Source organism: Trichomonas vaginalis, chromosome V, assembly GCF_026262505.1.
Source record: "Trichomonas vaginalis G3 chromosome V, whole genome shotgun sequence".
Classification (NCBI taxonomy): Eukaryota; Parabasalia; order Trichomonadida; family Trichomonadidae; genus Trichomonas; species Trichomonas vaginalis.
This window is the reverse complement of record NC_067207.1, coordinates 31,825,658-31,851,340: the sequence shown is the minus strand read 5'-3', so window position 1 is coordinate 31,851,340 and position 25,683 is coordinate 31,825,658. Positions and strand designations below refer to the sequence as shown.

Here is a 25,683-nt window from a genome sequence, read left to right as displayed (position 1 = left end):
CAATATTACAATTTTAATTCCAATAAGGAGATATTTCTGAGTTTGATTATGTTTTTTAAGCATTACGTAAGATGTAAAGTGCGGAATTATTTGTTCTGGTTTGTCATTTTGGTTAAAATTCAGAAATGTCAAAATCTGCTATACAAATTTCAATTGAAGTAACTTTTATAGAATAAGTCATATCCATAATTGTACGTATGGACCCATTTTAGAGGGTTCAACTAAATTTCACGTTAAATAATCAATTTGATTATTTGGCCTCAGAGATTGATTTCAAATGTAATCGCTCACATTCCATTAGTCTGTGTTTCATAATGGCATCATCTGTTTTGTTATTTCGGTCAGAAAACAAATCATAATCGAAATTTGGCCAGAAAAATAAGGAGGAGACAATTTCAACAAATAAACATCAGTCAATAACAACAATTTAAGAGTGAATTAAAAACAAATAAATAATAAAAACTAGAACTGTTGAATGAAATCTGCTTTGTAAGCGTTATCGATAAAGTATTGGTTAAACATCTTTCTTCGATTCAAGATAGCTTCATGCAAATCATCATGTTGAGGTATATTCAGTAAATTGAAGATCGAAAGGGGATCTTCTTTGGAATCAGGGTTTGTATTGTTGGAATTCAGAACATATTGGTACAAATAATCTTCTAAAACTACTTCGCATACTTGGGTACTTCTTTTTGTAACACCAATTGAACACAAGATATAACTAATTTGATATAATTTCGAAAGAGTTGTTTTCATTCGTTGAGTTCCTCGAGAAAATAAGGCTGCAATAATTCGTAAATCTAAGCACTGAGTTTGTAAAGCAAAATAAACGAGAATGAAATTAATTGTGAGATTTGGAACTCCTACGCATATTTCAATTGGGAATAGTTCGTCGATTGTCATTGTAGAATTTCCAATCTGACGAACGCGATATAAATCCGCAAATTTTTGGTAAATTTGGTTCTCACCCATCCAAATGATACAATCAAATTCTCCCTTTTCGCAGCATCCGGTTGAAATCAGAACATTTACGACATCGTAAAGTCTCCTACGCTTTATATTGAACCTTGTGGAAAGTTTTGTAATGGAATTTTGGACTCCTTTCTCTTTGTCGAGTGCTTTTCGGAGCTCCTGAATTGAGTCACTTAAAGTGCTGATCTTATTGGCTTTCATTCGCTGCTTGAAATGGATTTGTGCTGGGGCCGAGGATGTAGACATCCAACACACAAAATTTAAAAAATTGTGAAGAAGAAGAAACAATTTACCCCGATATAGATATGGTATTTAAATAATAATGAAAAAATTCACTATCAAAATGTATGATTTTAGATGATAAATATATGTTCTAGTAATAAACTAATCAAATCGATAAAAATACTAGTTTGAGAAATAGCAGTATTTTTTTGAAAGGACTTTATTGAATAAATTCAATGATCTTGAATTATTTTCTTGAAAATAAAAATCACATTTTTAATCGAAATATATTTTGTCCTCTCCATATTTTGGAGGAAAATAGAGATAATTTATAAAGAATTGAATTGTGTAGGTTATTTGGGAAATATTTTGTACTTAATTAAAAATGCTGAATGTTAAAACAGGATTGATAGATATTATTTTGCGGGGGTTTTCTCACAAAATTTGACAATTATTCAAAATTAATGACGAAAGGATAATTCTATTCTATAATATACATACAGTCAAATTAAATAGGTTTAATTGATCACACAATTTTATGATTTCAATTTTTAGAAAACTGTACGGTTAATTTGTGAACATGTAAATTCATGTCAAGAATATTTTTGCTCTATTGATAGTATAATACTAAATAATACAATATCAGATAAACAAAGATTTTAATTCAATCGATGTTTTCAAAATACCAATTTCAATTTGAAGGTACTTTCAAATTCAATATTACATATTACTTCCTAATTTGATGCATATATAGTTTCATGTTTTTCTTATTCAAATTTCAATTTATTTAATTTTTTTATATTTTTAACATCAATCTGTTTAAAGCCCTCATTATATATTGTTCGCTAATTATTTTTGACACAATGATTTTTTTTCAAGTCATACGACAAATCCTTCAAATTACCCACAATAATTGCTTTCTATTCATACTATTACCTCATGAATTTCGCGGATTCAATCTCTATTCTAGGGAAATTTTCTTGATTTTGAAAAGTATAAACCACGGTCATTAGCAAATCAATACCAATAGTTACTATACAATTTCCACAAATACTACCGTTCTTAAATTACAAAATATTAAGAACTTTTTTATTTTATTCGATTTTTCATCCTGCCCAAGCTTTGGATATCATCATTTTAAATACAAATGTAACAACCTCTATATTTACTCCCTATTACACTATTTCATTGGAAATATCAATAGAAATTATGATTATCTAATTTAGCACAACTATAGTCATGATTTAAACGCTATTAATACTTTTTCTGCTAAATTTGGCTATTCACATTTTGATATTACCAATATCATGAATAATTATAATTCTTTAAAATTGATATCTTAATTTTTTTATATTTAGCTCATTTCCATTTAATAAGCTTGCTATTTCATACTACTATCAAATGTACTTTTCTATTACACGCATATGAATATATTGTTTTCATGAATGTGATATGAATCATTTCGAAATATAAGTAGCAACTGACATCAAGTAAAAGAATAAATTAGACAGTTAAAAAAGGACACTTTAAATAAAAGAAAAAATTATTTATATCAAGCAAATAAAATAAAAAAAATTCAAATAAAATAATCTAAAAAAATAAATAAAACTAAATAAAGTTAAATATCATCATCAGATGGAATTCCCTCATTTGCACCAACACCTACCTTTCCAAGTAAGTCATCAAGGTCATCAACTAAGTTCTCATCCTCTTCTTCATCTGGAGGTGCAGTAAAAACAATACTATCGCCAACATTTATCGAATTCTCTCCAACTTTGTTATCATCAGGTGTTGAAACTTGTTCTACCGGAATTTCTTGGTCTAATTTTACATCTCTTTCCTTTGGAGTTGTTTCATCATTCTCGGGTACTTTTTCGGGTTCTATCGTTGAGGGAACTTCCTCTTTCTTTTCTTCAATTGGTTCTGGTGTTTCAATATTTTCTGTCACTTTTTCGGTTTCCATCGTCGAGGGAACTTCCTCCTTTTGAGGTATTTGTTCTTCTATTTTTTCTGTTGTTGGAGGAACTTCTTCTTTCTGTTCAACAACTGGTTCTGGTTTTGTTTCATTTTCTGTTGTTGATGGAACTTCTTCTTTTTGAGAATCAATTGGATCTTCATTTGGGGTTTCGATTACTGCTTCTTCTTTTGGTTTTTCATCATCAGCGTCTGAGAAACTCATTATTTGTTTGATTTTTTGGTTGAGTTCTTCTGTAAATGGTTGATCTTCTTCTTCTGGTTGTCCCCAGCCTTCGTTATCAACTTCTTGGTTCTTTTCTTGGTCATCATCCTTTAAATTCTTGAAATCTTCATCATCCTCGTCATTTTCATCGTTTTCTTGGAAATTATTATTTTCATTTTCGTTTTCTGGTGGATTTTCTTCATCTTCTTCCTCAATTACTTCTTCAACTTTCTTTTCGAGTCTTTTTATAAGGGATTCGTCTGAAATTGGAGGGGTTTTAATTGGAGAAAATCCTATTTCTGGTTCTGACTCTTCTTCTGCGACAGGAGACTTAAGTCCTGCATCTCTCTTCTGAGATAAGAGCTGTGCGAACTCGTCATCGTCCTCTTCTTCCTCTTCTTCTTCAAGATTTGCAGAAATTTCGGTATTTTGATGGAAAGAAAACATCTTTGTCTTCGGGAATGGACTTGCATGTCCTGACGATGGCTGTTGTTCGCTTAATGAGATGTTTCCGTGCATTAAAATATCATCATCGTCATCAACCTTGAAAGAATTCAATCCAATGAGATTGAGAGAGCTGAGATTGGCTGTCTTTGGAAGTTTGTCATTTTCGAACTCTGAATTGTTGACTTTTCTCATAATTTCGTCAACATCAATATCAGATTCGTCGCTTTCGAGTTTTGCACGGGCTAAAAGAACAGATATTGGCTGTGGCTCAAACTCATCGGCAACAGGAGGCACGAAAAGTGGTAAAAGGTCAGAATCAGAATCAGAATCGTGGAAACTCTTATTTGGAGAGTTTCGAATTCTTGGAGAAGGATTCTTAATAGCTGGAGAACCAATAGGATCTGTTGGAGTAGGTGGAGGAATTGGAGAATCAAAATCTGATTCATTAATATCATCTTTGAGGTTGTTTTTGCCTCCTGCGTCAACAACATCTTCAATCTGATGGAGTTCTTCATCAGAAAGTGACTCAGGAAGTTCTTCTTCGTTGATATCTTCTTCTTCAACGTTTTCTACAGCATATTGTGGCTGTTTTGGCTTTTCTTGCTTGATTTCTTCTTGTATTGGTTGCTTTGGTGGTTGATTTGGCTGTTTCTGAAAAGTTTCTTTTGGAATTTGTCTTTCTTCTGGTTTTTGTGCAGGACTTTGTTGTTTCTTTGATTGGGATGTTTGTCTTGATGCCTTTGGAGCTGGTTTCTGTGGTTTTGGTTTAATTTCTTCCTCTTCATTTTCATCTAAGTCAGATTTATCGTTCAAAACTCTTTGTGCGGCCTTCTTGAGCTTCTCATCTTGAGCGAGTTCAATAGCTCTTGACTTTGGCATTCTACTTCTTAATTGTGGCGATAAATTCTGAGAATAATTTTGATAATCTTCTTCAATTGGTTGAAAAACGTTTTGGGAAACTCCAATGCAGTAATCGAGATGATCTTTGATGACAGAAAGTCTGTTTTGTATATCTGCGGCAACTTCTGAAGCTTCTGATTCAGTTATGATGTCTTTTGGCTTAGATCTGCGGTGTGAAGAGTGGTGTCTTGACGAATGTTTCCTTTCTGAAGGAACTGATCGCTGTCTGACCACTTTTGGCTTTTCTTGTGGTAAATCTGGGTTTTGGTCGCTATCTAAGCCCAAATCAACGTATTTATTATGATTGTAACGTGTAGGAGGTGCGATCTGATCTGATCCGAAAACAGAATCTGTTTCTTCGTCCAATTGAGTATTTAATATTTTGGAAATTTTATTATTTAATCGTTTTTGATCAGGATTATTGAGATAGGAGTATTTATGTGGTTGTGGTGGTTCGAATTGTTTTGTAGAAACTCGAGAATTTTGTGGTTCTTCGTAATATTCTTCTTCTTCGTAAGAATAAGCTCTAGATTTTGAGTTTTGGCTACGAGATCTGTTAACAGAATTTTGTATTGGTTCGAATGTTCTGCTATCTAAGAGATATTGCGAAGAATCAAATTTTGTTGGGGTTCCCATCTGTGAGTATCTGTTTGGTGAGCCAAGCGGATATTTGGCTTGCGGCCAGGGACCCTTAGGAGGGAATTTTATCTGTGATCTTGGCTCAGAATGTGTCATTGTTGACCGTTGATCGACGGAATTCTGAATTTGACTTGTGTAAAGTGGAGAACCATTTGACAATCTCAGAGGAAAACCCATTTGCGCTGCTCTATTCGGTGAGCCAATGGGATATTGCGGTTGTGGCCATGGTTTCTTTGTTGAACGCGTCTGTGATGTTGAATGCGATGAATTACGTGTTGTATGTGATAAAGATGAAGCATTGTGATGGCTGGAATGGCTTTTATGAGAGTGCTTCATAATGTATAACTCAAAAAGTGACAATTGTAAATGTATAATTTTTTTGAATGGGTGTTAAAAAAATTTAGCGGGGAAAATTCTGCATAACCCGTGACTAAAATAAAACTGATAATTCAAATTGTCTATATTTGTTAGTTAATATTTGCTGAGAATTGGCCGATTTCGCAACTTCGTTATTCGGAATTTTGTCAGTTATCCTTTCATCTTCGAAAAACAAATACATATCTATCTGCTAATTTCAAAACTCAATTCTTTTTCAGTTAAAATTATTATTGCAAATTTGCTCAATTCGTTATTTCCTCGGTAATAGAACCAAAACCCATAGCTGACGATAAGCATACAAATGTCTATCATCTTTTAGCTATTAATTCTACTTTTCTTTTAGTAACTCTTCAATAAAAATCAAATTTTTCTAAAAATCTTTGAAAAATAATAGTAAAACTTTAGAAAATACAAACTATTTATGAATTATAAACATATCCGACCTTAGTTAGGACTTGATAGAGTGAATAAATGTCTTCATCAGGATTAACTCCGTAATTATCAATTGCTGTTCCTTTCTTCATATCGTCAGTGATCAAACTTTGCATTAATTTCAAAATATTATCACCCTGCCACGCTGTTTTGAGTACTTTGTAAACTGCAAGTTTCATTTTCATTTCTCTCTGTAATTGCTGGTTTTCTGGAGCATCAATCTTATGGCGATGCAATACCATGCATTTTCCAACTGCTGTTTCGCTTATTTCGACAATATTAATGGAAGATTTTTCATTAATTTGTTGGACTTTGAAAAGACAGGCCAAACCGCGAATTTGAGAGGTTACATACTTTGAGTACTGTGATTTCTGTTTGAAAGCGAATTCGTTTGTAGAAACAACGAGTTTGACAGATTTCGGAACAAATAACTTAACAAGAGAGCGAGAAGAGACATTAATAAGATTCCTTACGAATGTTTTATCCTTTCTAACAGGTTTAACAACAATTCCGCCTGAAACTCTGGCAATTGCAGTTAATCTTTTGAATCCTTTCTCAGCAATGAAATGAATAATGTTCTTATCACCTTGGCTGATATTACTACCAAGATCTAAGGCTTCATCTGATGTAATTATTGCAGATTCGCGACGAATGTAGAATAAAGCAATGTAGCAAGGTATAAAAGTGAATTTCGTAAGTAAATCGACAACATGAGTTAAATTAATGGCTTGTCCTGTCTCTTGATTTCTTGTTATGTTGAAAATTGTTGGCATTCCAGGGATAATTGTATCAATTAGAGTCTTTTTGTTAACAGCATATAATTTACTGGTCTTAAACTCGCTCATATCTTTGAAAGTAAATAGAGTTGCCACTCCTAAATCACTTTTATAAATTATTGTTGTGAGATTTGAAATCCCGATAATAGTAACTGTCTGTTCGTCTCCCATGATGCTTGATAATTGTATTAATTGCTTGATAATATAACTCATTTTGTATGAAGTATCAAAAATGAAAAAATAATGCTGTGCATCGTTAATTTCTCCTGATAATTTTACAATTTGATCAACATAATCCTCGTTTGGATAACAAATTGGGCATTTGCAGAGTTGTTCATCTCCTTTGATAGGAAATTCTTGACAACCGCAGATTTTGCATTTAGGAATACTCATGGAAACATCGTATTTGATTTCGCCTACTCCTTTTAACTGTAAAAGTCCGAATGAATCTTTAGGATCGTCGTATTTAGATAAAAGCGTCAACATTTTTGAATTTATATTGTTTATCTAATGACGAACTACACTATGCAACTAATACAAATTTCCCTTTGAGCCTGGTGATTTCGGATTTTATGGATAATATTTGATTCAAATCATATTGATGTCATCTCAAAACACATAGAATCTGATATATCTTGCGTATAAAGTTTAAAATCTCAATAGTTACTTTGGTTAAATGACATATATCACAAAATTTTAAATTTATTCATATTTTCCTGATTTTTACCACAACACTATGTCTAAACAAATCAATTGTAGTAGTTATAAGCTATTAAACGACTTCAATTAAGAGTAATTTATGAGATATCTGATTTTTGAAGTTGTAAATTGTTTTTCTAAGGTAAAAAAGATATTAGATTTAATTTTCATGGGTTTAACATAATATAATAAACAAAAATAATAAACAAAGAACAATAAAATTATTGATTTTGGGAATTTCTGATTTTGACAAGTCTTTCTCTAAGAATATCTGGAGTTATAGAATTGATATGAGTAACCAAAGATTCTAAAGTTGCTTGTGCGTACTCGAAAGAGTTAGATAAGCAAAATGCAGGTGAAAAACGAGCAACAAAGTCAGCAATACTCATAAATTCATATAAATCAGATGATAGATAGCATCCTAAGAACAAAACAAACAAATCATCAAAGCAAAGTAGTTCATTGATGTCATTAATCGAAGCAACCTTTTCTTTCATGCGTTGCATCAATGCTGCCTTATTAATACATAGCAATGTCTTATGAATTGCGTACAAATCATCAATGGGATTCGTACAAAACATGGATGACTCCAAAAACTGAGTCGCACTGCGGTAATAGTAGTCATTTCGGAATGCCTCACGTATGGGTTGTGTAGATATGTGGTCAGGAGATGACTTTTCCGGTAATAAATATAATTCGCAAGGAAGATTTGATAATTGAGCCATTTTGACGGCTTCATTCTCTTTCTTGACGAATAAAATGTCGGGATATAACTCGTACAATCGATCAAATATGACTCTGAAATATAATAAAAGTCCAACGCTTAATTCAGGCGTAGAAAATGATTCTTGGTCTGGAATTAAGGTAAGACCGAGTTCTAGAACACTTTTGAGGAAGTCCGGTGGCGGCATTGTCAAAATTGTTTTACATATTTCATCAATTTTCTGGCCGTAGTCGCTTATACCACTAAAACAGTATCTAGATAGTGGCAACTCCCAAGATTGAGGTGGTATGTACGATAGAGTCTTATCTAAATGGGAAACAGCTGATGAAAGGGCCTGGTGCATAAATCCAGGGAAATCCGTAAACCATTTTGGTGGGGAAAATAATTTGGTCTTTTCTTCGAGCTTAGAATAGTAGTTTTGAAGAGCTGTGATTCTAAAAGTTAATTTTTGTAATTTCATCGAAATCGAGTACATGAAAAAGGTCTCATCAATTTTTATAACAATATTTTCAGGTATTTTTTGATCAAGAAGAAGCTCTTTGAGTTTTTCACAATCTTCTATTTTTTCTATCAAGTTATTGAGAGTTTCATTGCTAGATTTCAGTGTAATACTTTGTATTTTTCGATGTAAGAATACTAATTTATGCATTTCTGTGTTCTGAGTCTGATCATTAAAACTAAGATGGCCCAATTTCATAAATGGAGCATCATGAACTTCAGAGATAGTTTTTATAGCTTGATTCTTCATCATTTCAAGATTTTTTTTACAATTCATGAGAGTTGTTAAATATCTTTCTTTATTTGCTTTGTAGCTTTGAATTTTCTTTGTATCTCCATCAGTTACATCGAATTTAACATTTGGAGATATCCTTTTGTTCCTCTCAATCCACGCAGAAATTGAGGGAATTTCAATTGGACAATTCATCAGCTCTGTCACTTTTATTCTGAAATTATATATCCAATCCAATTTCTGAATTTCATCGTTTTATGCAATTTCACACATCCAAACAAACAACAAGAAATCAATTTTGGCGAATTTCTTTTTTCATAGGGAATTTACTTTGAGATTTCAGATCCATTCTTTGACAACAAATTAATATACACATTTTTCTATTAGAGTTTTATGTTTTCGGTTTATAAAATATATATTTGTGATAGAAATCGTATCAGATGAAGTTTGCCTTAGTCCCACATAGGCGCGATTTCTATCATACATTTGGGTATTACCTTTTTAAATTCTTAGGTCCTTCAATTATATCATTTGGCGTTCTTGGTCTCGTAATTTCATTCTGGTATCATTATCTAATACCAATATCCAAAGTAGTAGGGGAAAATTTAATCATATTACTTGCAATATGCGATATAATATTGTTTTCATTGTATATTTACGCTTTAATTATTACAGTTTGTGGCGATAATGGTAGACTTCAAGATTTCTTACGAAAAAATATACGATACAAATTAATTAGCAAAGAAACACTAGATTCATTACCAATTTGCGAGAAATGCGGATTACCAAAACCACCAAGGTGCCATCATTGCAGTTTTTGCAATAAATGCCATTTGAGAATGGACCACCACTGTCCAACAATTGGAAAATGCGTTGCTTTACGAAATATTCAGCCTTTTATCGTAATGTTAAACTGGGGCATCATAGATTTAACATTTATGATATTACAATGCATGATACCGATTTACTATTCTGTTACAGAACGAGTTAGAATATTTTGTTTTACAGTTATTTTCGTCATGTTTTTTGGTTTAATTGTAAAGTTGAAAGCAGAGGTTATCGGACGCATTAAAGATAACACAACTGTTGTTGAAATGCTATCACGCACAAAAAACAATCCTTACGATCTCGGAGTTGAAGAAAATTTAAATCAAATATTTGGTACAGGAAAAATGCGTTTTCTTATACCACGCAAATCAAAACTTACTGGTTTCGAATGGATGCTACCAGAATATCGTAATGATACTGACTTATTAACAAATGAGAATTATAATTTTCAGAATGTATCTGAAAATATATAAAAACAGCATCTGTGCACATATTAGAAAGGTAGACCAGCAAAATTTTTACCAATAATTTTTGATTTTGGCTATGGATACTTACTATATAGGGGATGGATATTTGATGTGCGAAGTATCGCATGAAAGTTATCGGGCCGATTTTGAGATATTATTATTAAAAATTATATTCATCTGAGAGGCTATTCAAATGAAAATAAGTACCATAAGATTTTTTTAAAAAAATTGCGAAATAACGTATTTTTTGCTGGTCTACCTTTCATATTAGTAATGGTTCTTTATCAATTGAAAACAGATTCAAATTAATTTTAATTTCAAAGGTAAAGAAGCATTCGGCTGTTTGTTTTATATCTTAATTTTCTGTTTTATCTTCATAGAAGTTCCTAGAGTAAATTTGTATAAATATTTTGTTTATTTCTTTCTGAAATTTAAAGATTTTTTACCTTTAAGTCTGCAAGAAGCATGAATAGTCATTACTGAATTATATCATATGACAACTCATATCATACTGCATATATTTTCTATGAATTTCGATTTGACCAGTAGTTAACTATATAATTTTACAAAGAAAACGAGTAGGGGTAATTTTAGCTAAAAGTGACACACTTGTAAAAAGTGACACACTTGTGAAGGGTGTGATTACCGATCGGTAATTTCGACAGTTTAGAATTTAAAATTTTTTATGGAACTGTTGCGAGTTTCATAAAGAATTTAAGGAATATAAGCAAAGATTTGAATCAAAATCTTAGACCTAAGCCGCTCGATTCGCTCGCGGCTTCCGCGAATTACCGATCAGCAAAGATTTGAATCAAAATCTTCGAACTAAGCCGATCGCTTCGCTCGCGGCTTTCTTTATTATTTTAAATTTGCATATTTCCATCAAAAGTTCATAAGGTAAAAAATTTCGTTTATTTTTACTAAGAAAAAAAAGGTTTTTGATAATAAATTTATTTTATTTCGAAAAAGTAGCAATAATCGTAAAAGGGTATTGATAGGCTTGCTAAAGTAACTAATTTTAGCTGTCAAATACTTTTGTATTTTGAAGTAAATTAGTATAAATTTGATATTATTTTAACTCCCTTTGAAAACCTCAATTTTCCATACAGAGGGAACGGGAATAGCATCCAATATTCCCTGAGAATGGTTGCGCATTCTCAGTTCCCTCTATATTTCGAACGAAGCTCTCATCGGTCTTTTTTTTAATACTAAACGTTTTTTTTCCCTGTCACTTTTAGCTAAAATTTGGGTTTGCCGATCATTCACTTGAATCAAATTTGAATGAATAGAAAATCTTTTTAAATTTTTTATGGCTGATCAAACAGCTCCAACAACGACGGATCAAATAGAACCAACACTAAAATACCTTAATAATGAACCACCACCACTTACTGAATGGAAGCCTGCATTCGGATTACCTTGTTGTTGGAAAACTCTCGATCCAACAGTTTTCTTTTGTAATTTTCAATTTGTTCAATTGAAAATAGTCGACTTAGTCATTGTTTATAACATAATTGCTCAATTTATATGGATGAAATACGTTTATCCAAATTTATCAACACCGTATTCGAACATTATGATGGTGTATACATATTTCACAATGATATATGCCATTGGTAATATCACAGCAGCGAGATACATCAACCCTGGTTTTCTACCTTGGAATTGGTCTGTGACAAAGAAACGAACGTTTACAAAGAACGAGCTCAGATCAGGATTTGCGCTTAATGATGAGCAAGATGAATGGGCAAAATCTCATGAAAGTCCTAAAAGAGCTTGGTTTTCATCAAATATCGGATATTTCATACTCAGAGGCGACCATTACTGCTCTTGGGCAGGTTCATTCATCGGACTCTACAACCACAGATACTTTTTAATGGCAATTATCGGTTTTTCATTGTATATCGACGGTTGGCTTGTTTGCTTGTTTTATTTGTTATACCAACACAAGTTGCATATGTCTTGGCTATACGCAATACCACTTTTTGCTATTGGATTCTTTTTTGCATATTTAGCAAATATGAACGTTTTAAATCAGCTTTTTTTACTTCACAACAATACAACACTTATAGAACATTTGAAGAAGAAAGATTTCATCTATTACCACGATTCTTGTTTAGAAGGATTTGTAGAAATCTGTGGATCAAAGAAATACATGGCATTGTGGCTTTGTCCATGTCCTCTTCCACGAGAAGTTGACGGATTCGATTTCGAGGAAGGACCTTATAAACTGAAATCAGAAGATGATGACGCAGAAACAAAACCATTTCTATAATATGTTTGTTTGAATAAATATGATTTATTTCTTTATGATACTTAATCTCAGACTTATAAATAGTTGGCACCCTTGCAATTTTAGGACATTCAAAAAGTATTAATAATATTAGATTTGCAAAGCATACATTTTTGTAACTTAGTGATCCTTTAAGTGAAAACTACGAGAATAGTAACACCTTTCTTCAAAAAGTCCATAATCTCATCTTTTAGGATGGAAATGATTTAAAAATTTTTTGATGCTTAGATGCTTGGTTCAAGATAATTTGTAACACTCAATTCAATTTCCAAGAGACATCCGCATTTTTAATAACAAAGAACAGAAAAAGTTCATATGAATTGTATAGTGAAGTCTTTGTCAGGAAGAATTAACTCACCTTAATGGCAGCAAATATTAATTATCATTTTTGAGAGTATGTTATTTTCCAATATTGAATTCCAAAACTTTCAATAATGATTTTTTGGTTGAAAAATATACTCAAAACAAAAATTAATTCAAATTTCTGAGAACAGGGAGGAAGATTATTGAGAAAAAAAGTTTGCAAATTATAACCAAATGAATACTTTCTTACAGGGAAAAATGGCCTTTTACAGTGTTTGACAGAGTGTTTATGTACAGGAAAGTGCTCAATTTTCCACTCAAACCATGCATTTTACAAAACTTACATTATACGGAATTCTGATTTTAACCTGAAATATTGGGAATGAAAATCCTTAAATTTTTGATGATTAGGAAAAATATTTCTTATCGGGGATTGAATTTTAGATTTAGTTTATTTAGTGAAATATTCAGAAAATCCTTCTTCAAAAAATGAACTAGAAAGACATTTAAAAATAGTAATATGAATCTTAATGTGTTTGATCTTAGTTCGTTGGTTAATGATGAATGAGAAACAACATTCACATGAAATTGTTGTAGAAAAAATGTGTTCGAATTCGTCTGTTTTTGATAATTCTGTGTTTAATTTAGATGTAGATCCTTTGATATCTACAATACTGTGGATTAAATAATAGACTTTATTATTTGTATAAAACGTGTTTGTTGCTGTGTTGTTCTTAATGATACTATCGATTATAGATATATCATGAAAATATATATAAAATAATCGATTTGTTACTTTATTATTCAAAAAATTAGATTTTATATATGAATATGGTTGAGATCCACTAAATAAAATGCAATAATAAGATGTTGCTGAATTGTTTATGAATGATGTTTGTGAAATATTTCCTGGAAAATTTGTCAATTCAATGAAAATTCCACAATGTTGATAAGTTCTGCAATTAGAAACGTTTGCATTATTTATAATAACTTCACCATTACCATGATGAATTGGTGAATATCCATATCCTTGTGATTGACCTAAATCAGAATATGAAGAAAGATAATTGTAATTTTTGTATTTAATGGTACTATATTGGGAAAGTATATAGCAATGTTGTCCATATTGACTTGAAGAACAATTATATGAACAAATTTTGTTTTGAACAAAATCTAATTTGGCTCTTATGTAAATATTTCCGCCATATCCGCTATACCCATCTTTTGTTGAGGTACTTCCGATATGATTCGAATGAAATAATGATGATTCAAGAAGAATTTTGATTGAAGTTGTTGAACTTTGATAGAAGTCAATGAATCTGGATCCTTTTGATGATGTAATATCTGAAATGTAATACTTATAAGGATCGGAAAAATCAGTTCTGTTACGTTGATTGAAAGTGTTTTCATAGAACTCTTCCCAACTGAATACAAAATTCAAGTCTATTTATGTTGATTTCTTTTTGAATAAGATGATTCTTGGATATCGGAATTGTGTAATCAAATTGGTTCTCTTAGGATCTGAATCCTAAGTAATATTTATCCGATTTGAAAACATTGAATTGTCACTTTTTGTCAGATTTTTCACAAACAAAAATTTTTCATCCGGCCACTAATTAATCAACAATACAAGGCTATAATTAACATGCACTGAAATGATATGATCATCAATCGTTAGACAGTTTCTGTACAAACCAAAAGATTGATAAAAGTATTTTTTGATTAGAATTTACTCAAATGAATGCAATACATTATGAATCATTTGATAATTTATGAATAATTTTGTATTTCAATCCAAACATGCTTCAGAATAGAATATTATGAAAATAATTAAACAAATAAATCTAATTCACGAAGATTTTCTCATGTTAAATAGTAGAAACAAACATTTATTAACCAATATCTTAAAAATAATAAGAAATTATTTCTTATTTTCAATATTATTGGTTAAAGACATGATTTCTTGTTTCCAAACACCAATATTTTCTAGATTTTGGTTCAATATAGTTCTAGCTTCAATACTGGCTGCTTCATCATTTTGTTCAATTTCATCTGTTGGTAAAGATGAAATTTCCATTGCAGTTTGAAGTGCTTCTGCTTTTGCATGCAATGTTTCATGCAAAAACACAGAGTAGTTGAGGAAAAGTCCAAGATAAGTTGGTGAATAACGTGGATATTCCTTTTTTGTTATTTCTATGGCTTCATTATATAATGTTTGTGCGGATATTACTGATTTTTCTCTTTCTTCACCTTCAACAGCTTCGCAAAGATATCTGTAGTAATCAGCTTTTAATCTGATATAAAATAAGCGAGATTTCTCATCTGAACATGATGGAAGTAGCTTTTCATCGACTAAAGATATCAAATCTGTGCAGTAATTCTTTAGTTCATCAGCAATTTGAGCGCGAGTTTTTTGTAAATAGGGAATTGCATTAGGGTGTTGCAATGCATCTGTTGCAAGATACTGGCTGATTTCATTGAGTGAATTTCTTCTGACATCAGTTACATTTTTATAGGAAACTGATAGAAAATTTCTTTCTTCCGTTGATAATTTTGGTTCTAGTTCAATAATTCGTTTCATTTGCTTAATCATATCATCATGACGACTTGTTGAATCTAGAATCTCAATTAAAACTTTGAGGTTTTCTCTCTCTGACATTTCCGAAAAAAAATGTTTTTAGGAATTCTTGTCAAGATGGTAATATGGAACCAACCAGTCTTCCATTATATCTCCTAGTGAATTAAGCGGACTTGCAATTTCAATAAGAGCAATAACTTCATGTCCAATAAAATTATTTGTTTTCTTGGTAATTAAGTGATCATATCTTATAAATATTCATTTTTATGTCTTTGCGCATAACCGAGAATACATAACTGTTACTGTTTTATGATAATGAAATCAAACCATTTCATTAAAAGAACATGTAATATATTTATACTCTAAAATATGATCAAATGCATATATTTGGCCATTGTATAAGCTTAAATGTTCAATTGATGTCATATTGGAAATAATATTTTTAAATTATGATTCAAACATATCAACAGAATGATAATAATACCTGCAAATCTATAAGCTATTCCAGATATATGAAAAAATAATGCGTATATATAAAACAATACAAACAAATTTATTTATCTTAGAGAGAAAATCTGCTGAACAGACATAGATTCATGCTTTGGAAACAGTTTCCAAATGTAAACCTTGTCATGAGGAGCAGCAGTCAATACATGCGTTGATTCTGGAGATGAACAAGAATATAAAACTCTGTTCTTATGAATTTTAATGGAATTCATCAATTTAAGCTGTGAACTCCACAAACATATTGAATTTTGTGAAAATCCATGAGTAGAAAGTATCGTATCGTATCTTTCGTTCCAAATTAAGTTACAGATCTGGCTTCCTGTCTGAACCGTCTTACTAGTAACACAAGTATTAATGTCCCATATCCGAATCGTCTTATCTGTCGTTCCTCCGCCAGATACAATCAGATCTGGATTAATACTTGAAAAAGACAAGGCTCTGACAGCAGCAGAATGCTCACAGTATGAGGAATACGGGTTAGATAACGCTCTAAAGTCCCAAATTTTTACAGTATTTTCGTTACTTCCTGTAGCAAAATGATTTCCATCGTTGCTAATAGCTATATTGCAAACTTCGGACTCATGAGCAGAGATTACATCTAAATTCGTAGGACATCGGCTGTCAAACCTTAAAATATTTCCATCTTGATCGCCGATAAGAGTTCCTTGTGATGTATTTCGAATTACGGATATAGTGGAATCATATATTTGCATGCAGCTTTCGGCTTGAAAAGTGTTTGAATTAATAACGTAAATGTTTCCACACCGAGTGCCAATTGTGACGCTGTTTCCGTCATTGCTGTACCCACATGATGAGGGAATTTCTATGTTTGTGAGAATATGTTTTGAATTTCTGTTATTTGAATTGAAAAAATAAACTGAATTATCCGATGTAACGCAGATCTGATCTTTCTTTGACCAATCAATAGGATGTATGTAGAAATCTGATGATACTGAAGGGACATTTAATGAAATAACGGGATGAACGTTTGGATTTGTTAAAAAAGTGTATTTTCCTTTGAATTTAGGACTTGAAATCTCTCTAATAGGCGATGACTTAATGAATACTTGGTCAGGACTGTTCTGATTTATTAAAGATTCGTATAAATCTGTATTATATTTTGGTGAAGTTTTCTTGAATTTTGGAGAAGGGTAATATTTTTGTGGAGATCTATCTTCTGGGAAAAGACGATCTTTCTTCTGGCTTGTACATTTAGTTGGAGAAAAACAAGTTTGAAAATCCATTTACAAAAAAAATTTTTATGATTTATTGAAAAGCAGATTGAATAGTTTACATGATTTTGTTCAAAATTTTTCGTTTTGTCTCTACGGAGGATTATTCCCATATCATACACGAGTCTGTGGTAGAATCTATCCAATGCTTTAGGATGAAAAATTTTTGTTTGTGAAAAATCTGACAAAAAGTGACAATTCAATGTTTTCAAATCGGATAAATATTACTTAGGATTCAGATCCTAAGAGAACCAATTTGATTACACAATTCCGATATCCAAGAATCATCTTATTCAAAAAGAAATCAACATAAATAGACTTGAATTTTGTATTCAGTTGGGAAGAGTTCTATGAAAACACTTTCAATCAACGTAACAGAACTGATTTTTCTGATCCTTATAAATATTATATTTCAGATATTACATCATCAAAAGGATCCAGATTCATTGACTTCTATCAAAGTTCAACAACTTCAATCAAAATTCTTCTTGAATCATCATTATTTCATTCGAATCATATCGGAAGTACCTCAACAAAAGATGGGTATAGCGGATATGGCGGAAATATTTACATAAGAGCCAAATTAGATTTTGTTCAAAACAAAATTTGTTCATATAATTGTTCTTCAAGTCAATATGGACAACATTGCTATATACTTTCCCAATATAGTACCATTAAATACAAAAATTACAATTATCTTTCTTCATATTCTGATTTAGGTCAATCACAAGGATATGGATATTCACCAATTCATCATGGTAATGGTGAAGTTATTATAAATAATGCAAACGTTTCTAATTGCAGAACTTATCAACATTGTGGAATTTTCATTGAATTGACAAATTTTCCAGGAAATATTTCACAAACATCATTCATAAACAATTCAGCAACATCTTATTATTGCATTTTATTTAGTGGATCTCAACCATATTCATATATAAAATCTAATTTTTTGAATAATAAAGTAACAAATCGATTATTTTATATATATTTTCATGATATATCTATAATCGATAGTATCATTAAGAACAACACAGCAACAAACACGTTTTATACAAATAATAAAGTCTATTATTTAATCCACAGTATTGTAGATATCAAAGGATCTACATCTAAATTAAACACAGAATTATCAAAAACAGACGAATTCGAACACATTTTTTCTACAACAATTTCATGTGAATGTTGTTTCTCATTCATCATTAACCAACGAACTAAGATCAAACACATTAAGATTCATATTACTATTTTTAAATGTCTTTCTAGTTCATTTTTTGAAGAAGGATTTTCTGAATATTTCACTAAATAAACTAAATCTAAAATTCAATCCCCGATAAGAAATATTTTTCCTAATCATCAAAAATTTAAGGATTTTCATTCCCAATATTTCAGGTTAAAATCAGAATTCCGTATAATGTAAGTTTTGTAAAATGCATGGTTTGAGTGGAAAATTGAGCACTTTCCTGTACATAAACACTCTGTCAAACACTGTAAAAGGCCATTTTTCCCTGTAAGAAAGTATTCATTTGGTTTATAATTTGCAAACTTTTTTTCTCAATAATCTTCCTCCCTGTTCTCAGAAATTTGAATTAATTTTTGTTTTGAGTATATTCTTTCACCAAAACAATCATTATTGAAAGTTTTGGAATTCAATATTGGAAAATAACATACTCTCAAAAATGATAATTAATATTTGCTGCCATTAAGGTGAGTTAATTCTTCCTGACAAAGACTTCACTATACAATTCATATGAACTTTTTCTGTTCTTTGTTATTAAAAATGCGGATGTCTCTTGGAAATTGAATTGAGTGTTACAAATTATCTTGAACTAATATAATTTGAAGCAGTATATAAGGCTACATTTTTGACAATTGGAGCGAATCATCATTGAAAACCAACCTTAAACATCTGAATTGAAGGCCGTGTCATAGGGGCGTAAAATTTATTTTCATTGAGTGCTAATCAGCTCATTATTTTGAAGGAATGTATAAGTGAGAAACAAATTAATAATTATTTCAATCAAATAATTATATAAATGATATACACACTATATCAACATGATATAGCTAAAATATCTAGGTCTGGGGTTCGTAAAATTCTGAGTTGGACAAGCTTTGTTAGATGTAATTGTCTGTTTATATAAAAAGTGTCAAAACGATGATTTCGAATCGGTAAAGCGGTTCTTTTGGTTGAATGGAATTTCAATATAATGCAACAAAAACAATTATTAAGTACTTCAGTCAAATTATACATAGAATTAACTGTAAAAGAAGAAATACAAATTAAAGAATATGAATTTCGCTCTAAGTTGGAACGAGTTTTATGACGGAACCAACGATAGCTACAGTAAAGATGACTTTTCCAATCCTCATTGCTATTACATTTCCGAAATTATTTCATTTGAAGGAGCCAGGTTCATTAATTTTGCCAATGATCCAGAAACAAGCATCAAAATTCTTATTGAATCATCAAAATTCTTTTCGAATAATCTTGGAGAAACTCCAAATTGTTACGATGATAGAGCAATTGGCGCAAATATTTATATTAATGCGAAATTGAATGTTGTCCAAAACAAAATTTGCTCATATAATTGCTCAATTAATAGTTATGGTCAACATTGCTTTATTTTCACTCGTTCACCCATTAAATTATATAAGAACTATAATTATCTTTCCTCTTATACAGATTTAGGCCAACAAGGAATGGGATATTCGCCATTACATCATGGCCAAGGCGAAGTTTTAATACCTAATACAAACATCTCAAATTGTAGAACGTTTGAACACAGTGGCCTTTACATTGAGAGTGTTTACTTCCCAGGGAACATTTCCCAAACTTCATTGATTAATAATTCCGCGTCAAATGATTTTTGTGTTGATTGCTATTGTTCAAAGCAATATTCATACATTAAAACGAATTTTTTGGAAAATAAAGTATCAAACCATTTAATTGTGATATCATGTGCTTCAACTTTATCCATAATTGATAGCATTATTAAAAATAATGATGTCCAAAACACATTTTCGATCACTAACAAAGCGATTAATATAATACATAGTCTAGTTGAACTGAAAGGAGATCCATATAATATAAATACCGTTTCTTCTTCAACAAATTTGTTTGAAAATGTTTTCACATTTACGTATGCATGCAAATGTTGTTCCTCATATATCATAAGTAAGCGAAGAAGAGTCAAATACATGGAATTCCTCCTTTCTATTTCAAAATGCATCTCTTTTTCAAATTTCGAATCATCGACTAAAATATTCACTGTGTAAACCATAGGAGTCTTTTTTTCCGCTCAAATTTTATTAATTTTTATCCTTGGAGTGCAGGACTTTGTTTTTTGGGGGCGGCGACAAATTTGCCCAGCCAGTAAAGTATTCAATTTTTTTGCATTTTTTTAAAGCTTCTTAAGGGTGCCCTATAACGATAATGTAAACATCACAAAATTAACCTTATTAGAACTCGAATGAATGGATTATCCAGATTCGAGTTCTCAATATAATAACCTTAAAAGTGCTTTTCTGAGGGTGGTCTATCGTCTATAGGGCACCCTTAACTTAAATCATGGAATGTCCCAAAGACAAAAGTAGCATACAGCATGTAAAGCTAAAGAAAGATAATCATAATTAATACCTTAATTTTTAATATTACGCATTTTTAGGTGCAAAATTTAAAAACATTCTAATACAATAGAGCAGTTTCCAAAAGTAGCATACAGCATGCAAAGCTAAAGAAAGATAATCATAATTAATACCTTTAAATTTTAAAATCTTGATTTTTTTTAAAATCAAATATTTATAACTTTAATACATACAGCTTAAACCTTATACTTGTTTTCTCTTGTGAGAAAGCAATCTTACAAAGCTAACAATCCTAAAAAATAAAGAATTAAAATTTAATAATTTAATCTAACAAAATTTCTCTCTTTATCCTTTTGCACTCTTTATATGCAACTCAAATCCATCATATAATATTCCTATAATACTCTTGCCTCAAACAATGACGAACAAACTGCTATTCTCATTTAATTACAGACCAAATCTATTCAAATTTCTGAATTTTTAAATTTCATTTCATTTTCAAATGGAATTAGAAGAAGAAACTATCTTTACTGTTAAGGATCTTTGTAAATTTGGAGTTAAACAAGAAATACAAGCACAGTATGGATATGGTGAACGTGTCAGGAAAGAAAGATCTCAGATTTCATTCCACTGCAAATATCCAAAATGTCCTGCACATTTTAATGTTGCAATCTTGGATCAAAATAAATACAAACTAATCAAAATAGTTGAAGAACATGATCATTCCGCCCCAAATGACAAAAGTCAATATTCGTCTGTCTTTTATCGCAAATATTTAGAACATTACTTCCAAACAGATGACAATCAAAGAGCGATAGCACAGCTAAATGCATTCAAAGATCTTGAAATTCCTCTTACAGGTCCGTCCATTTCAGAGATGTACGCTCAAAAACCACGTGCAATCAAACGATTTGCAGAGAGAATACATGCTCTTCAAACTAGATATTCTCCTGACGATGTTGTGTCATTGCAAATCTTTGTTCAGACAGTACAAGAAGAATCTCCAGATGATCTCATTGCATTTGAAGTCTCAGACAATAATATGTGTTTCTATTACGCGCCTTTTGAAGGCAAAGCTTATGCGCATAGTATCAAGACATTTCATATAGACAGCACCTATAAATTGTTGCGATCAAACATTCCATTGTATGCATTTACTGGCAAAATCAAAGATTTTCACATTTTCCCTTTTTTATATTTCTTTTGTCAACCAGACACTTATCAAAACATTCAAGTTTGCGTGTGCGCCTATCTCAGATGGGTAACAATTGAGCCAGAATACATTAGCATGGACTGTGCTCCACAGATAGCTCAAGCAATAGAAGAAAGCATTCCACAAGCTCAAATACTTTGGTGCGGAGTACATGTTCTTCGTGCAATTCTTCGCAAATCAAATAAGTTTTCTTCTCAAGAAAAATTTGAACAATTCTATAATTTGATGAAGGATTTAGTCTTCAAATTAGATGCAGAACATGAGGAAGAAGCAAATGCTGCCTATGATCAAGTTCTGGAGTTGCTCGACACAGATCCAACAGCATCTCAATACTTTAACAGACAATGGCGTTACAACATATCAAGATGGATTGCTCGTGACAGGCGTGAAGGCGACGCAACTAACAATATTGCCGAAGCTCATTTTAGAACACTCAAACATGACTATTTTCCTGATCGAAAAAATCTCAGAATTGATGATGTTATTATAGAAATTTATACAAAAGTGATACCATCTTTCGTTATCAAACTCAAAATTGCTCAAAATCCAGCAGATGACCGTGTCATTAGGATCATGGAAAAAGCAACTAACGCATAAATTGATGTAAAAAGACAAAGAAAAATCGAGAGTATTTCAATGCTCAATAGATTGCTCAATGCTGTTAGTGATGACTCAATAGATCCCACTAAAATATATCCTACCTTGAAAGTATTATTACAAAGAACTCATTTTATTTAATTTTGATTTTAATTTTAGATTAAATTATTAAATTTTAATTCTTTATTTTTTAGGATTGTTAGCTTTGTAAGATTGCTTTCTCACAAGAAAAATAAATAAGATAAATAGCAAGGGTATATGTGTACCAATGTATTGATGAGAAGAAAAAATACATTTATCGATCAAAAAATGCCGAAAATTTTTTCCTCAAGTTCAATTTTAAAAAGTTGATTTTTTCATGATTTTTTCAAACTCGGCCAATAATAAAAATTTGAAGCCCAAAGTTATATATGTAATGAGGGTGCCTTAATTAATTCTATATCTTAAATCAAAATTAAAATATTTTATTACAATGAAGCGAAATATAGGGTTTTATTATTTTGGAGGATAAGAGAATTGATAGACCTCTATGAATTTTTTGAGAACTTTCTAATCCTTGTAGTGCACCCTTAAGGATGCATATACTATTTTCTGACATCCTCTCAATTGTTTGACAAAAGAGATACAAAGTTTGCTTTTTTTTGCAGATCTGATATAACATGATGACTTGGTATAGTATGCTCATATAAAATAAATCGAAGGAGAAAAATTGATTTATTTCAATGGGAAATCTACTTCACATGTTCGAGAGTGTTAAAAAAATTGAAAAAAAGTCAGTAAGTTGTAAGTGATATACGCCCATATGACACAACATTCAATTTCAATGTATAAGTTAATTTTTCAATAACATGTCACGAAAGATGTTAGAATTTTTGAATGAAACTCAAATGTAAGGGCACTCTGAGAATCAAATGATTTTTTCGTTTCTCCAAATAAAATGAATTTTCATTTGATTTTAGGACTTGAAATTTCTCTAATAGGTGATGATTTAATGAAATGTTGTTTCGACTTGTTTTGATTTATATAGATAGATAGATAAATTAAAAAGCACATCAATTTGATAGACTAAAATGTGACAATCCGATTTATCATCGGATTGTAATAATCATTAACACTAGAATTAGATATGAATTTTGAGTTCAGCTGGGAAGAGTACTATGAAAACACTTTTGATCATCATAACAGAACTGATTTTACCAATCCTGATAAGTATTACATTTCAGATATTACATCATCACAAGGTTCCAGATTCATTGACTTCGTTCAAGGCGCAACAACTTCGATCAAAATTCTTCTTGAATCATCATTGTTTCATTCTAATAATATCGGAAGTGCCCCAACGATTGATGGAAAAATCGGATTAGGTGGAAATATTTATATGAGGGCCCAATTAGATATTGTTCAAAACAAAATTTGCTCATATAATTGTTCTTCAAGTGATTTTGGACAGCATTGTTATGTAGCAACATTATCAAGATATTTACTATACAAAAATTACAATTATCTTTCTTCATATACAAGTATGGGTGACCCAGCTGCAAAAGGATTTGCACCAATTTGTCATGGTAATGGTGAAGTTATCATAAATAATGCCAACATTTCGGATAACAGAGCTAACGCTTATTGTGGATCTTACATCGGAGATTCATATTTTCCAGGAAATATTTCGCAAACATCATTCATAAATAACTCAGCGACAATTAAAACTTGCGTTTCTTTTACGGGAGGAAATACATTTTCATTTATAAAATCTAATTTCTTGAATAATAAAGTATCAGATCGATTATTACAAGTAAGCTCTCCCAATATTTCTATAATTGACAGTATTATTATGAACAATATAGCAACAAACACATTTTATACAAATGGTAAGGTTGTGTATTTAATCCACAGTATTGTAATTATCCAAGGATAGTAGTATATGTGGACGGGTTTTGTGACTTTTTTTGTAAACGTAAGAATTCATACAATATCGAGCGATTTTGTATCATTTTTTTTAACATATGAAGTAAAAAATGTATGATTCTTACGGTTTTTATTCTTACGGTTTTTATTCTTACGTTTTTGAATAAATCAAGATTTAAAAAATTTTCAAAATTGTAAGACATTTACACTCAGCCCATACATAATGAAATAAAAAATAAAATTTTTTTAAAAAATAAACTTTAAAATAATTTATTTTATCTTTTATAAAAGAAGCTATATATAGATGATGTTAGATATTCCGTGATTAATTAAACATTGTTTAAATCCTGAATGGAATCAATGAAGTCATAAACGAGTAAAAGAAACTTTAAAAATTAATGTCTTACATTTTTGAATAATTTATTTTTTTAATTCGTAAGAAATGAACGGAACAAGATTCGTGACTGTGAATCAATTAATGGATAAACTTTCACCAATTCTCGCCCAGGTTAAACAAGTAGACGTTTATTTTGATGATTACATAGAAAGTTTATTTTATAAAGGTAAGTTTAATATTAAACCCATTGCTTTTGCATTTGATGGTAAATTAATCGAAAATTCAAAAATTTGGGAATTAATTCCGGATATTGAATTTATAACAAATATTAAGGATAAATGGTTTAAACAACAAAATCACCTCACTAAAGTTCTTTGTAGATTAATGATTAAAACTGAGGAAAAAGAATTTAACGGGTTTAAATATCATCCATGTAAAATTTTAGAACTTGGTAACGAAAAACTTCAGAAAAAATTAAACGAAAGACTATCAAAAGATAGAATCGAAAGAATAAATAAACTCGCTAAAGATAATGATGATGATGAAGATGAATTTGATGAGTTCAACATTGAACTTTAAGAAACTAATGATTATTTGAATTTATGAAATAAAAAAATAAACTTTAAAAAATTCATGTCTTACATTTTTGAATAATTTATTTTTATTTTGTATGAAATGAGCGTCAAAACTAACAGCGTTAAAAAATTGGGATTCACAAACAAGGAAATAAAGGATAT

General features: G+C 30.6%; 9 protein-coding genes across 9 annotated transcripts, besides 5 other annotated features; 3 read left to right on the top strand and 6 right to left on the bottom strand.

Annotated features, from left to right (window-relative positions):
• Window positions 1-396: 396 nt before the first annotated feature.
• On the bottom strand, window positions 397-1,218 carry TVAGG3_0439910 (transcription factor, enhancer of yellow 2 family; the record flags this gene model as incomplete). Its single annotated transcript, XM_001320192.2, has 1 exon — window positions 463-1,218. One exon carries the CDS (start codon window positions 1,216-1,218, stop codon window positions 463-465), a length of 756 nt encoding a protein of 251 aa, XP_001320227.1.
• Window positions 1,219-2,812: 1,594 nt separating this feature from the next.
• TVAGG3_0439900 (uncharacterized protein) lies at window positions 2,813-5,702 on the bottom strand (the record flags this gene model as incomplete). The annotated part of the gene is made up of 1 exon (XM_001320193.1): window positions 2,813-5,695. The coding sequence occupies one exon, from the start codon at window positions 5,693-5,695 to the stop codon at window positions 2,813-2,815; it is 2,883 nt and encodes a 960-aa protein (XP_001320228.1).
• Window positions 5,703-6,137: 435 nt separating this feature from the next.
• On the bottom strand, window positions 6,138-7,431 carry TVAGG3_0439890 (uncharacterized protein; the record flags this gene model as incomplete). Its single annotated transcript, XM_001320194.1, has 1 exon — window positions 6,157-7,431. One exon carries the CDS (start codon window positions 7,429-7,431, stop codon window positions 6,157-6,159), a length of 1,275 nt encoding a protein of 424 aa, XP_001320229.1.
• A 381-nt stretch (window positions 7,432-7,812) lies between these two features.
• Window positions 7,813-9,293, bottom strand: TVAGG3_0439880 (VPS9 domain family; the record flags this gene model as incomplete). The annotated part of the gene is made up of 1 exon (XM_001320195.1): window positions 7,866-9,293. The coding sequence occupies one exon, from the start codon at window positions 9,291-9,293 to the stop codon at window positions 7,866-7,868; it is 1,428 nt and encodes a 475-aa protein (XP_001320230.1).
• Window positions 9,294-10,969: 1,676 nt separating this feature from the next.
• Window positions 10,970-11,649: a mobile genetic element.
• A 53-nt stretch (window positions 11,650-11,702) lies between these two features.
• On the top strand, window positions 11,703-12,668 carry TVAGG3_0439860 (cysteine S-palmitoyltransferase protein; the record flags this gene model as incomplete). Its single annotated transcript, XM_001320196.1, has 1 exon — window positions 11,703-12,668. One exon carries the CDS (start codon window positions 11,703-11,705, stop codon window positions 12,666-12,668), a length of 966 nt encoding a protein of 321 aa, XP_001320231.1.
• A 2,008-nt stretch (window positions 12,669-14,676) lies between these two features.
• TVAGG3_0439850 (protein domain specific binding) lies at window positions 14,677-15,648 on the bottom strand (the record flags this gene model as incomplete). Its single annotated transcript, XM_001320197.1, has 1 exon — window positions 14,911-15,648. The coding sequence occupies one exon, from the start codon at window positions 15,646-15,648 to the stop codon at window positions 14,911-14,913; it is 738 nt and encodes a 245-aa protein (XP_001320232.1).
• Window positions 15,649-16,124: 476 nt separating this feature from the next.
• TVAGG3_0439840 (cell division cycle) lies at window positions 16,125-17,318 on the bottom strand (the record flags this gene model as incomplete). Its single annotated transcript, XM_001320198.1, has 1 exon — window positions 16,125-17,318. One exon carries the CDS (start codon window positions 17,316-17,318, stop codon window positions 16,125-16,127), a length of 1,194 nt encoding a protein of 397 aa, XP_001320233.1.
• A 3,338-nt stretch (window positions 17,319-20,656) lies between these two features.
• Window positions 20,657-20,714: a mobile genetic element.
• Window positions 20,715-20,725: 11 nt separating this feature from the next.
• Window positions 20,726-20,865: a mobile genetic element.
• Window positions 20,865-22,937: a mobile genetic element.
• Window positions 21,397-22,248, top strand: TVAGG3_0439810 (MULE transposase domain-containing protein; the record flags this gene model as incomplete). Its single annotated transcript, XM_001320199.2, has 1 exon — window positions 21,397-22,248. A coding segment is annotated over one exon (852 nt), but the record flags the coding sequence as incomplete, so codon positions are not given.
• An 893-nt stretch (window positions 22,938-23,830) lies between the features above and the next one.
• Window positions 23,831-24,619, top strand: TVAGG3_0439790 (uncharacterized protein; the record flags this gene model as incomplete). The annotated part of the gene is made up of 1 exon (XM_001320200.1): window positions 23,831-24,619. The coding sequence occupies one exon, from the start codon at window positions 23,831-23,833 to the stop codon at window positions 24,617-24,619; it is 789 nt and encodes a 262-aa protein (XP_001320235.1).
• A 966-nt stretch (window positions 24,620-25,585) lies between these two features.
• Window positions 25,586-25,683: part of a mobile genetic element that runs on past the window's edge.